The sequence below is a fragment of the Ctenopharyngodon idella genome, chromosome 10 (assembly GCF_019924925.1).
Source record: "Ctenopharyngodon idella isolate HZGC_01 chromosome 10, HZGC01, whole genome shotgun sequence".
Classification (NCBI taxonomy): Eukaryota; Metazoa; Chordata; class Actinopteri; order Cypriniformes; family Xenocyprididae; genus Ctenopharyngodon; species Ctenopharyngodon idella.
In genome coordinates, this window is record NC_067229.1 from 40,731,545 (window position 1) to 40,744,200 (window position 12,656).

The 12,656-nt window shown below is 38.4% G+C and overlaps 2 protein-coding genes across 3 annotated transcripts; both read right to left on the reverse strand.

Annotated features, from left to right (window-relative positions):
* Positions 1–66: 66 nt before the first annotated feature.
* Positions 67–6,993, reverse strand: sparta (spartin a). 2 transcript variants are annotated; one of them, XM_051910264.1, is made up of 7 exons: positions 5,729–6,993; positions 3,628–3,822; positions 2,237–2,372; positions 1,766–1,960; positions 1,514–1,672; positions 1,292–1,382; positions 67–764 (listed from the first exon to the last, which is right to left on the reverse strand). In XM_051910264.1, the coding sequence occupies exons 1-7, from the start codon at positions 6,434–6,436 to the stop codon at positions 548–550; spliced, it is 1,701 nt and encodes a 566-aa protein (XP_051766224.1). In that variant the 5' UTR covers positions 6,437–6,993; the 3' UTR covers positions 67–547. The 2 variants fall into 2 exon arrangements, with proteins under 2 accessions (XP_051766224.1, XP_051766225.1); XM_051910265.1 differs by lacking the exon at positions 67–764 and adding an exon at positions 888–1,108 and having other exon boundaries at positions 5,729–6,992.
* Positions 6,994–8,962: 1,969 nt separating this feature from the next.
* ccna1 (cyclin A1) lies at positions 8,963–11,557 on the reverse strand. The gene is made up of 9 exons (XM_051911069.1): positions 11,392–11,557; positions 11,150–11,313; positions 10,899–11,082; positions 10,500–10,618; positions 10,204–10,427; positions 9,929–10,133; positions 9,744–9,857; positions 9,460–9,593; positions 8,963–9,389 (listed from the first exon to the last, which is right to left on the reverse strand). Exons 2-9 carry the CDS (start codon positions 11,300–11,302, stop codon positions 9,338–9,340), a joined length of 1,185 nt encoding a protein of 394 aa, XP_051767029.1. The 5' UTR covers positions 11,303–11,313; positions 11,392–11,557; the 3' UTR covers positions 8,963–9,337.
* Between the last annotated feature and the right edge of the window lie 1,099 nt (positions 11,558–12,656).

Genomic DNA, 12,656 nt, shown 5'->3' on the forward strand with positions numbered 1-12,656 from the left:
TACAACAACACTAACTGTAATGTTGCTGTTTAACAAATGTACATTCATATCAAATAGGAGAAAGTATGCATGAAGAACTTACTCAATTTTATTACAACTATGGCAGTTGTACACAAAGGTTACAAGTACCATGGATGGTGTTACTATGGTTTTTCAGTTACAGATACGGCTACAGTTAAAATATGGTTACGATTAATTTTTTGTAGTAATCTTTAATGAGGTACTTGCTTGAAGATTAACATGAGCCACAAGAATGGCCAAAAACAGTAATAGAGCACAGTGATATGAAGGGTACAGAATGCTAAATGTACTTGCTAAATTACCTGCAATCGTTTTCTTCTATAAATATAACCCTCTGAATATTTTAAGAAAATAAAAAATATTATCTTTAAGTATAAGGGTAGAACATTTCACTAATACAGTGTCTACGTGCATCTTTCTGTAAACATTGCACAGTATAATATCAATCTCATTATCAATACAAAATTATAATTTTTGTGCTACAAGAACATTCATGATAAAGAGTAATTCGTGACAACACGTTTCATTATTTTTTCTCATCCTGCCCTTTCCTTGGTGGCTTTTCTTTCTCCTCAGTTCCTTCGCTTCCTGACCCATCCTTCACCATTGCTTTTGCAGTTTGCTTGCCTGTGGCCTTCAGTACACCCTTGATGCCCAGATTGTCCACATTAAATGCTGTGACACCTACATTGACAGCAGACTGGACTGCAGTGTCTGCAGCTTGTCCTGCCTCATCTCCATACCTGATCAAAACATGGACGTATTCTGAGCTATAAGACCTGACAGGAGTTTTTCTATGAGGTTTAAACATTGTCTGACTATTGATTCTAAAGAAAATTCAAAAAAAAATGTAAGCAGACAAAATGTTGCATTCACCTCAGTTTTAATTCACAAAGCACACTGACAGACGGTTAATAAGATCAAGCACCTTCTCAGCAACCTCTGAATGGTCAATAACTCAAGAAAATAAGGCACTCTGGGTAGGTTAGAACTTGGCAGAGACAGTCAAAGAAAATTCAGTGTGTTTTTACCCGCCACCATTTATATTCAGCTAGGGGGGTCCAAGAGGTTTCCTAGACCCCTAAATCTGAAAAAGCAACATGAAATAGTAAATTAAACCATTTCCCAAAGCAGTGAAGTTTAAATAGGTATATAGCAAAAAAAAAAAAAAAAAACCCAGCAGTATCAGGCTATTGATTGGGGAAAAGAATAATAGGAAAGCAGAAGAGAAACCGTGAATCCTGAAGAACAATAAATCAAAAACACCTACTTGTGCCTCACAGTAGTCACCGTCTCTGAAGTTACACTTTTGCCAATAGTTTTTGCTGCTGTCTCCAGACTTGACCAGAGAGTTGATAAACCTGCAGTTTACAACACAATTCAAATGAAAATCTACAAATTTGATATACTAAATCAAACTACTATTCAGCAGGACGAAAGTAAAATGGCAAAAACCCTTTCAGGAGGACATTTAAATGTTTTATTCGGTTACCTTGTATGCTGCTTCCTGCCACTAGCTTGGCTCCATCCATTTTGGAGCAGCCATCTTTGCTATTCTTGAGGGATTCTGGGATGAGTTTAGTACCGTGTTTTTTCACGTGTGGAGCAAGTTCTTTCCCAACTCGACCTGCTACAGCAGCAACACCATCCACTAGTGAATAAAATAAAACGTGTTATACATCTTACCGAACAGAATACATAAATATTTCAGCATATGATAAATCTAATTACACCATTGTTTTACCTAGAAACTGGCTGACTTTTACAGCACCCCCAGTGGCCTGCTTGGCTGCATTTAGGCCCTTGGTGACCTTGGGGCTGACCTCTGCTGGCGTCTCCTCTGGAGTGATGTTTTCTCGTAATTTAGTTGCTCCTCTCTGGATGGCTTTACCGGTAGCTTCAGCTCCTCGCACAAGTCCCCGACCCAGCCAGGAGGACCCTGTGGAGAAAAAAAAATCACAATACCTTCATTACTTGTTTTCTTTTCAGAGTGTATTAGAGTGGCCTCTAGTGGCTCGTTTTGAAATGCACCAATAAGGTGTTCAATGTGTGCATACTATCCCATCTTGGTAAAAGTGTGAAAATATCATATGATAAACAACTTTCAATCAAAACAATTTCTACTTCAATAAAAGAAAAACACACTAGCTATCCAATGAGATATCTATCAACATTTCAAGTTTTGGTTACTTTACTCTGATTTTAAAGTTCAGACCTGCTAGAATGCTCTGTGACATTTTTTCACTCCACACAGGAACAGTTTTCTCCTCCCCTCCTGGTGTTTCTGAAGGAGGAAACTTCTCACTCAGGTTTGAGTCTGTTCCTGTAGCACCACATTGTTCTTCATCTACCTTAAATAAAAAAGGCTTCAATTATAACCAGTATGAAGTAGCAAACTTAAAGGATCACTTTTTCAACCAGCTTTGTATTGTTACAAATTTCACATAAACTGTGAAATTTGGAGGACAAAAAAGGTCCATTGTCCATTATCAATAGTGTAGCAATGCATGAAGCCTGGCTCACAGACAAGTCACTTTCAAACCAAATGCTTGTTTTTCATCAACGCAGCAAATTTGTGTGACCGGCTCAAACCCAATGAGAAAACTCTGTGGGGAAATTTTTCACCATCACGCAATACTCCAGATCACATGGATTCCTATTCAAATGACTAGATTTTGAATTTGAAATTTTGCCAAACAATGTTAAAGGTAGGGTAGGCAATTTCGGAGAAGCTAGCAATAGCAAGCTAGCTTTGAAAGCATGAGATCCCACCCTCCCTTTAGAGCGTCTCCAATGCCACGCCTCCTTCAAAACACATGAACTCAACACATTCAGCAGAGTCTTCAAAGCGCAAGTTGTTCAGTGACAACGTTGTTCAGTATGAGGAGATCTATCAAATGATATGAATATTGTGTGGATGTGTGAAACATCACGTGATTACAGAAGTGTACAACACGTTAGCGCCACCTAGTGGCCGAGTCGAACACGGCCACCGAGTTTCATTCCGATCAGCCTCCGTTAACCGAACATTTTGGCGCCCCCTAGCAACCGTGAATAGAAATATTTTTTGATAATTATTGATATTCAGACTCAACAGAATCTTTCTGCACTGGTTTGGTTCCGATCGGGCAAAAAACCTAGTACCAGTTTGCAAAAGTAGGTTTCCAAGAAAATCCAAGATGGTGGAAAAAATTTCATGGTGGATATGAAATCGGAGATATACATTTTGTTCATCTTGAACTCCTAAATATAGCTGTAAGCAGCAATTAGTTGTACATAAATAGTTGACAGGCAGGTAGGACATCATATCATTGCATTTGGACCGAATGCAATGATTGCACAAACACTTCCAAAAACTATATATGTACATGTTTTAATATTTAGACCACTTCTATTATTGATTGCTATCAGGATGTGAAGAGAGTTTCAACCAGAATAACAAAAAGTGTTTTTGAAAAAATTGCCTACCCTACCTTTAAATGTGACTGCACCATTATAATTTATACAAAACTAAATGCATTTAGAAATAGAGTTCAATAAAACAATTAATTTCAGGTTTTTTTCATCATAACTTTTCTTCTTAAAATCAAAAGTGAGATTGATTACCTGGACCCTGAGCTGAGCCAACACTGACAGCTGTTCCTGGAACAGATCCCTGTCTGCTGCAGGCAGCTCTGAGGACAGCACAACCCCAACGTAGGACCCTGGCACTGCTGCTGTGGTGTCAGGAAATGTGAACACACCTTTGTTGCTAAGAAAGACTGGTGAGTCTGGGTACAGTGGGTAGATCCAATCACAAACCTGCAAGCACAAAATTTAGAAACTCTTTTACTGAACATGATCTTTACTTATCTTTTAAACCAGACCATTTGAAACTGGGGTTCAGGGACCCCCAGGAGCCTACAAGAGCAAAAAAATATATATAAAAAAATCATTTAAAACATGGTATTACTCATTGTCGATGTGATAATCATTCTGCCTTCTGAAATCATGGGATTTATCATGGTTTTATTGTATTGAGAGCCATAGTTAAGCAGTAAGAACTAAATACAAGCCCTGGGCGACAAAATGTTTGAAAACCCTGCTTTAAACTACAATAAAGATTAATTTTGTGCATTTGGATGTCACTGCATTTGAGGGACAAGTGGGGTCAAATGAGCCTGGAATTTTATTGCATATTTTTGGGCGCTGTGTGACCGTTCAGAAGGCAACCCATTGTTCTGGACGCCTAAAGTGGGACAAAAGACCACTGTGGGACACATGCAGCAGTTATGTTAGAGCGTGGACTGCACGTGTCCTACATCAAGCCCCAGAGCAATGGGAGCACTGGACAGCTATCAGCCCTCAAACTGGAAATCTGCCAATCCTGCACAGAGCCGACAGTCAGCTATTCAATGAGATTTCTATTTGCTGAAACAGCGTGCAGACCGACCCTGTACAAAGAGTCCTGGCGTCATCTGTAACAAGACTGTTTCTAGCACTGCATAACCTAAACAGACATAAAGCCTTTGACATAACCACCACAGAGTCTGGTTGGACTGGCTTTGTGAATTTGAAAGAGGTGGAGCGGTAAAACCTACCTTTTGACATCTGAAAGTGACACATTTCTAAACTGTGTCAGATTTGAGTGACTATAAATAACCAACTGAAAGTAAAACTACCCTGAGTTTAAAAGTTGTCACAAATACTGCATATCAAATGAGCCATACCAAATGAATCTCAGTCCTTCTCTTAATAAAAACAGAAGGTTTCTACTTCTCTCTCTGCTTTCCCACACAAGAATGTGCTGTGCCTGTAATAATATGATGAGCATGACAGTAATCTCAGTTATTTTGCTGTCAGCCATGAACTGATGTTCAACAATAACCAAACTCACATAGATGTAATTTAAAAAACAAAAACAAAAAAACAAACAAAAAAACAAACAAACAAAAAACACCCAGTTTCATGTGATCATCACAAGACCTCTCTTCTGTGCAGGGTAAACCTATCTTGTCAAGGTGGTGAATAGTTTGTTAACAGCACAAATACAGGGTGTATAATGTGATGCTATTTGACCAGTTTCAAAAGATGAGACAATCATAAAGACTTAAATATATGAATGAAAATAATTCATACATACAAAAGATTCTTAATCAATATTTTTGTCTTGTTTGGCAGTAAAATATCTAAACATCCTTAAAAAAGTTAAATATTTTTTGCATAAGATTACTTAAGACTTAAGTTTATAAATGCATACGTTTTTCATACTGCATTTTTCTTATTTTAAGAATAAATCAAACAGAATTCAAAGCATTTTTTTGCTTAAAACAAGAAAAATACACAAGTCACAATTTAGTATTATTTATATAATATTACAGTATTTAGTAATATTTTGAGTATTTTTTATTTTTATATTTTCAGTTTTCATTTAAATTTTAGATGTATTAATCTTGTTATGTGATTTTTTATTTTATTTTTAATATTCCCATATTTATTTTTATTTCAGTTTTATTCATTTAATTCTTCAACATTTATTTAATTTTATCAGTTTCGTTTAAGTTAGGTTTTTCATTTAATATTTAAATATTTTTTTAAATTTATTTCAACTATTTTTACTAATAGTTTTAGTTAACAATAACAACACAGCTGGAGAATAAGACAAAAAAGAATAATAATTATACACACAAATATATATATAGAAATATTATCCAAACACAATATTTACCTGCAGGTATGCTGGGGCATAGCCAGTACTGCTGTCAGAGCTGTATATGATTATTCGCAGATACCCTGGATAAGAAGGGGCGCTGACATGACCCTCAGCAGACACAAAGAACATCTGCACCCCACTGGGCAAGAACATAATCTCCATGCCAACCTCTCTGAGATTGACTGGGGCAAATGCCTGACGCTGGTTTGGAGCAGCTTGAAATGGCCTGTTGCCTCCATGAGAGAGTGACAGATGCCCATCTGTTGGTTGTGGAGTATAGGCTGGTGGACGCTCACTGGGTACAGTGAAGCCCACCATAGGGGAGGTAGGACGAGCAGGGGCCCCTCCTGAAGCTGAGAGATGTGTTCTGGTGGTGTTAGATGCTGGCTGAGGGTCCAGGAGGACTGGAAGGGTCGGATAAAGGCGCTGACCCGGGGTCGCTGTGGACTCTAGCACCCCTAGACGAGATGTGATAGTTCTCAGAGTCTCGTTCATCCTCAGCTGCGTCTGTCGCGCGAAGTCCCAGCAGCGTCCAACGCAGCGCTCTCCCTGTGTGTTCACCTCCAGCCCTCTGAGAAGATGCCGCCTGCCCAGTCTATACAGAAGAAGAGCTTGGTCCTTATTCCCCGCCTCATCATACTGAAGCCCTGTGTTCAGACACTCCAGAGCTTTCTGATAGTTCTCACGAATGGTACGAATTTCAGGCGGATCTGATGACTCCATTCCAATGCCAGGACACTTTGGAATGACTGTGCTATGACTTTGCAGTTGAAAACTAAAAAGAGTAACTATTAAAGTTACTACGAGAGACTTAGGAAAAGCGTGACAGCTGGACTGCTCGACCGTACGCTTATTACTAACCAGTTTATTATTTTTCCCAATGACTACATCTTGTACTTTGTCACCAAGCAGGTTCGACCAGATTACAGAAAAACCATAAAACAAAGTTCATAGCACTTCTGGTCACTAGCGCTCCGAGTCGCGTAAAAACTAATGTTTTTGTGTAATACGTAAAAAACACCTGAAAAGAGCGCGAAATACAGTGACCTTCAGAGGGTGGACTTAAGAACCCCAGGACGCAACATGTTCGTCTCGAGCCATACACAGAGATATTTTATTTAAGCACGCCATAAGATAAATGTGACATTTAAATCTACGAAAGTGATAGACAGTGGTGGTTGTGAAGCTGAAATGCAATGAGCCTAAAATGTGCTCGACCGTTGTTATTGTGGCCACCTGTAAATACGATATCGCGCGCGTAAAAAAAAAAAAACCCCTGACCAACACGGATAAAACTGAGTTACCTGCTTTCGCCAAATGAGACGTGATTCATACAGTAAGCGCTAGGGGTCGTCGTTCACCACAAAACCAAATTTGTTTCTGCATGGAAATAAAATCACAGCTAATGACTTTGTATTTAATTTTATATATCATTTTCCAAAATTAGGTTTCTACATCTGACCTTTGACCTTCTTTTTTTTTTCTTTTTAGGGTGCCGTCATTTATAACTGACTTTCCTATTAGGGTAAATTATTTTTGGCAAATTGTCTGAAACTTCACACACATTCAAATGCATTTTCCCTATCTGAAAAGTAGTGAAAATGTCTTAAGGTGATTATACACAAAGCAACTTTTTGAGCAATGTTGCTTGGGCACTTTCCTATTTAGAATGGGAAGCAAATTTCTATCTGGATACTTTAGATCGAAATTTGTTGGCCATTCTCAATGGGAAAGCATCCTAAGCAGCATCGCTCAGCAAAGCAACATTGCTCAAAAAGTTGCCCTGTGTACCTTCACCTTTAGTGTTTCAAAAAACATCAAAAAGCTTTATTAACATTTCATCTTGTGCAAGTTGGTGAAAATGTCAATAACTTGACACAAATTCAGATGCAGCATCACTGCCTAGAAAGTAGTGAAACCATGCCTTAATGTTTCAAAAAGCAAAAATGGATTTCCAAATCAATGATTGGAACACAAGTGTAAATTAACAAGACTCTTCTTTTTCAGTGTAGCCTACACTTTCCACATGTAACTCGATTTTGACCTGTTCAGTCATGTTTGGAGCATCCCTGCTTGTCAGTGAAGTGAGGCCAATAGGCAGTGGCATCTTTCCTGACCTTTGGTTGTAGTGTGGATCACATCTTCCAAACTGGCATAGGATAATGTACCAAAATGCCTGACTTCCACAACAATCTATGATGACATATTTCATCTCTGCAATAACCCTCACTGCTTCAATCCTTCTTGATCCTTAATTCCTTTCTGACTGTGGCCTGATTTTCTGATGCACTGCAGTCACTATCAATACTTTCTGGAAAAGGTACAGCTTTTCCTTTCAGTCTCCCATAAAACTTACATCAGCCTAAAACATGCAAAAAGACTATTATAATGCCTACCAGTACTGAATAATAGTGACAGCTACACAGAAAATGTATCCCCTATACACTGTAAACCCTAATGCTCAAAATAATGATCTGGTAAGACAAACTTAAATTAGTTCTGTCAAATCAAGTATTTAGTGCTTTCTTTTTCAAGTTCACAGAACTGATATATTTTAAGTAAACTCATTGTTTTGAGTTTTATGAGTTTCTTTTAATTTAGACAAACTTAAGTCTAACTGAAACTGGGCTGGGATTACTATTTCCCAGCATGCTTTGCCCATGGCACTCAAAAGGGAGAGTAAGTGTTAATATTTTGTGCAAGAAATATTAAGTGGAAAATTTAGTGATTGTTAATTTAGAAGAGTCTGTTAATGTGGGTTTTTGGAGAGTTATGTTGACAAGTGAGGTATGTGGCTTGGTTTGAGAGCAAGTATGTAAAATGCTTTACATTGCTGTACTCATTCAGCAAGTGCTATACCATGTGTTATACCTAGTGTTAGCAAATTAGCTTGCTATAACTAGCCAAGTTCACACTAATGAGTCTCTACATTGGTTACATAATTTTAAGTTAAATGAATGAGTACAAACATTTCAGGTTAAGAGCAATTAAAACATACAAGTACGAAATTAAAGGGCATTTAAGTGAAGCCTTAACATGTGACCCAACAGGCCATCTTCACCTCCTTGTTACCAAAAAAAAAAAAAAAAAAAAAAAAAAAGCAGAGTGGTCTTCTTGGCTGAAGAGGATGTCATTTTACTAAAATTAAATTTGGGTTGAACACTTTAAATGCAACTTCTTTGTGTCAATTATAAAATGGCCCATAGAGGGTTAAGCGTACACTGAACAGACTCTACATGGAAGCAGCACTGCAACTTGTTTCATTTATTGAAATTCAGTATTGGAGTACATGATATTGAACAGTATACAAGTAAACATGGTATACCAGTAAAGCGACCCTAAGGGAGGAAAACTAGACAAAGTGGTACAAAACCATTTGTTCATCTCAAATCTTTACAGAGATAGGAGCGTACGGTCTTCAGACCAACATCACGTTGGATTTACAGAGAAACAAGTCACACAATTTTATTGATTACATTATAGTATAAAGCAACCTATGATAAAAATCACATTTTAAAAAGTTTAAAAGCCACATTTAAAAAGCAAATTTCATTCAATATTTACAAGAGACTTAAGCGCTGCAGTTCATTTGTTGGCCAAGGAATTCATGCGGTCACCAAATCATCAAGGGAGAGGCAGAGACTCCACAGGTTCAATCAAGGACACGCCACAATATCTGAAAGACAGGATTCATCATTAGGATGAGGACAAAAACCAAGACAACCTTGTTACAAGTGCCCACTCACTTTGAGCTCTTGTACTTCTCTTGGATAGCCTGTTGGGGGCGACTTTCTGCCCCTAGATGGAGCTTATGAAGCTCTTTCAGACATGGGCTGATCACTGCCAGTGAGTAACCAGTGAAGGCATACAGGTTCTCAGGCTGTCAGAAACAAGACACCCATTTTATTTGATTGCACACTGAGTCAAAGTATTTGGGTATTTACACAATTACAAACCCTGTCTATAGTGGTTTAAGCATGAAGAATCCTAATTAGCTTGTCAGAACAAAAGGCAAGTTAAAAAGACTCACCCACAGAGCCCCATTTAGAGTGTAGTTGGCCAGACAATATGCAGCTGCGGCAGTCTTGGAAGGTAGATACTGCACAAAGGGATCCACTTCAAGCAGGCTCAACTCTGAAAGATACTATGGAGCAGGGAGAAAAGAAATCAATACCCAATTTAACAAGAAAGAGTTACAAAAACACCCCTCCTTACCAAAGCAAGGTTCACGGTCCTGGCACAGATATGCTCCTCCAAAGTGTACTGCATCAAAAACTGGTGAACTGTGGGTGCGGTCATGTCAAAAGCAAGCACTCGGAGCAGGTGCTGCTCCATCCGAAGCAGCTGTTTCTTCGTGTAGGTGTCATCCGTAATGTACACAAACTCGTCCACTTCCGGAGGATACACCTCCTCGTATTTCCTAATCAAAAACAGGCCATGCGGTTACGTCACTAGGTAATACGCAAAGATAATAGCTCATCATCACTTACGCAGCCAGGAGTACAGCAGCTGTTCCTACAAGCTGCAATTTCCCTCTCAGGACAGACATGCACGAAAGGAAGCGGTCCAGGTAATTAACAGCCAGATAGAGAGTCTCCGAGCACAGCTTGTATTCCTCGCCAACTTCAACCAGCCAGTCGACAAGGATGATTCTCATACAGTTGGTTATATCAGGCTGCTTTCTCATATAGCCAGGCTTCGGCCTGTATTTAACCTGAGAAACGTAGTGCATTACAGACAGATACAGGGCTACGCAGACAACTGGATAAGAGTAAACTATACCAACTTCACATTCACGCAGGTATCTGTGGATGTCCTCAGCATATTCTGGAACACACAAGACATCCTCAGAGGAAGCAGCCTCCTCCTCTGACAGTGAACACATAGAAGCATCCATGCAAGACCCTAAATATTTGGGAAATATAGTTTGAGGCCATATAGCCATAAGGACATACATTGGAAGTGACAATAAGAAATGCCTCCTCGGTTCTGTGACCTTATAAATATTACACAACATACAAAAAGGTAATAGTTGTGACTGCAACGCTTAATACACACTTTAAGTAACAAGTCAGCTTTAAAGTTTGATTCTATGTTAAGACTAAAATAAGCAAGTGTTACATTAATATACCGTTTCATAATCATAACTTTATTTACGCACTCTTTCAATCATCTTGCAGCATACCTGAGCCAAGATCTTGGACAGCATCATCTACAAGGAGAAGCTCTGAAGGCAGCAAGAATGAGGTTGATTGTTTAACTGACTGCACCACGACTGACTCAGTCACATGATCACCAAGTGTAGCACTGTTTGTGCTAACGTCACGGATAGATGCATCATGAAAAGCTGGCTCATATTTGGATGAAACCTTAAAATACATAAACAACGTCACTTTCTGCGCTTTCGCAGCAAGAATACAAACCCTTGACACTAACCTGGCCAAATACTCGATTATGCTGATCATTCTCGGTCAAAACACCGAGCACAACCCTTTGGCCGGGTTTATGAGCGCGCAGGCCATCCGCTCTTCCCAGGCCCATGATGTTTTCCCGACGACTGGAAAGAGGAGCGAAGCTACGGGAAGCCATCTTTATCTCTTCTGAAAAGAAGAGTCACTTCAAATTATAAGCAACTATTTGAATCAAAGACATTAAAAACTAAATCGTTCAAAACAAACCTTTTGCCGCGTCAAACTCTTAAAGAAACAATAAACTCTCAGTGAGTGGCTCAAAGTGCTTTGACAGCGACTGTCTCTCTAACCCCTTTATATGTGCATGTCGATATTCATGACCAATCGACATGTGGCTAGTTAAATCATTTGGTTTAATTGCTGCTTTCCCCAGGTGTTGCAAATAAAAGATAATTAAACTCGCATCTTTTTAAGGATTCGTCACATGACAGCGTAACCATGGAGACTGAGTACGTGTTTCTTGGCCTTTCAGCGACAGTATTGATAATGAGTAGCTGACAAATAACATGTAATCAAAAAGGACATAAACATAGACCTGCACCGTCCGAGGTGCAGGTCAAGAGAGATAAATCTAAATATATATGAGAGATTTGACTGCACACTCACTTGCACTCAACTTTCTGCAAGTGAGTGTGCAGTCAAATCTCTCATATATTTTGACAAATAACATGAACATTTTCGACGTAAAGAATTAATATACAGGTGTTTTTGAACTATTGGATATTAATGAACTCTCTTAAATCACATTTCCATAAAGAAAAATAATGTTTGATAACTTTATGTTGTGGTCATTTTGTCTTGCTAAGGCTCTAGTATTTTATGCTATCTAAAGGGGGCATACACACAATAAAAAATGTCACACACTTTTGCATAATTTGATGAAATTATGCAATGTAAAATATCGTATTAAATTCTGATATTTAGGGTCTAACTTGATTTGTTTTTCTTCACACATCATATTTCATCTAAATGGTTTTTATCCCAATTATTATTGAAATGGTTAGTGTTTATTTTATTCTTTGTTTAGTTTGAGTTTTCAGTTTAAAGGCACAATATGTAAGATTTTTGGATTCAAATTCCCAAAAACCACTACAACAATGTTGTATATTTTGTTGACTTGTGTACATTATCCCAAATGTTTCCAAGAATGTTTAAATCCAGAGTAATAAGCAATTTTAATCAATATCAATGACATCATACCACGGGTTACCCTCGATTTCCGATTTTATTTTGTAGAAACTATGGAAACACCAAAGACGCTTTAATATATTATGTGTTTTATTAGACAGGTGAGCAACTGTTTGGATACATTCATCAACAGAAAACTAATCATGTTATATAGCGCAATACAAGTCTTACTGTTTAAATCTCATTCTCAAGCCCCGTGACTCCCGTCGGATTCTTTTCCACCAGCTGTAGACGTGAACACAACACCTCCCATGATTCCGTGAAATCAAGGTATCATCAAGCTA

Bases quoted from the DNA above. Each gene is read 5' to 3' on its own strand.
- ccna1 (XM_051911069.1), bottom strand. From the start codon at position 11,302: ATGGCTTCCCGTAGCTTCGCTCCTCTTTCCAGTCGTCGGGAAAACATC. The intron at 10,619-10,898 runs GTATGCTGCAAG...CCAAATATTTAG, and splicing joins TGTCCAAGATCTTGGCTCAG to GGTCTTGCATGGATGCTTCT. The intron at 9,390-9,459 runs GTGAGTGGGCAC...CCTGTCTTTCAG, and splicing joins GAGAAGTACAAGAGCTCAAA to ATATTGTGGCGTGTCCTTGA.
- sparta (XM_051910264.1), bottom strand. From the start codon at position 6,436: ATGGAGTCATCAGATCCGCCTGAAATTCGTACCATTCGTGAGAACTAT. The intron at 3,823-5,728 runs GTAAATATTGTG...TTGTGCTTGCAG, and splicing joins ATGCCCCAGCATACCTGCAG to GTTTGTGATTGGATCTACCC. The intron at 765-1,291 runs GTAGGTGTTTTT...TGTTTTGATCAG, and splicing joins GTGACTACTGTGAGGCACAA to GTATGGAGATGAGGCAGGAC.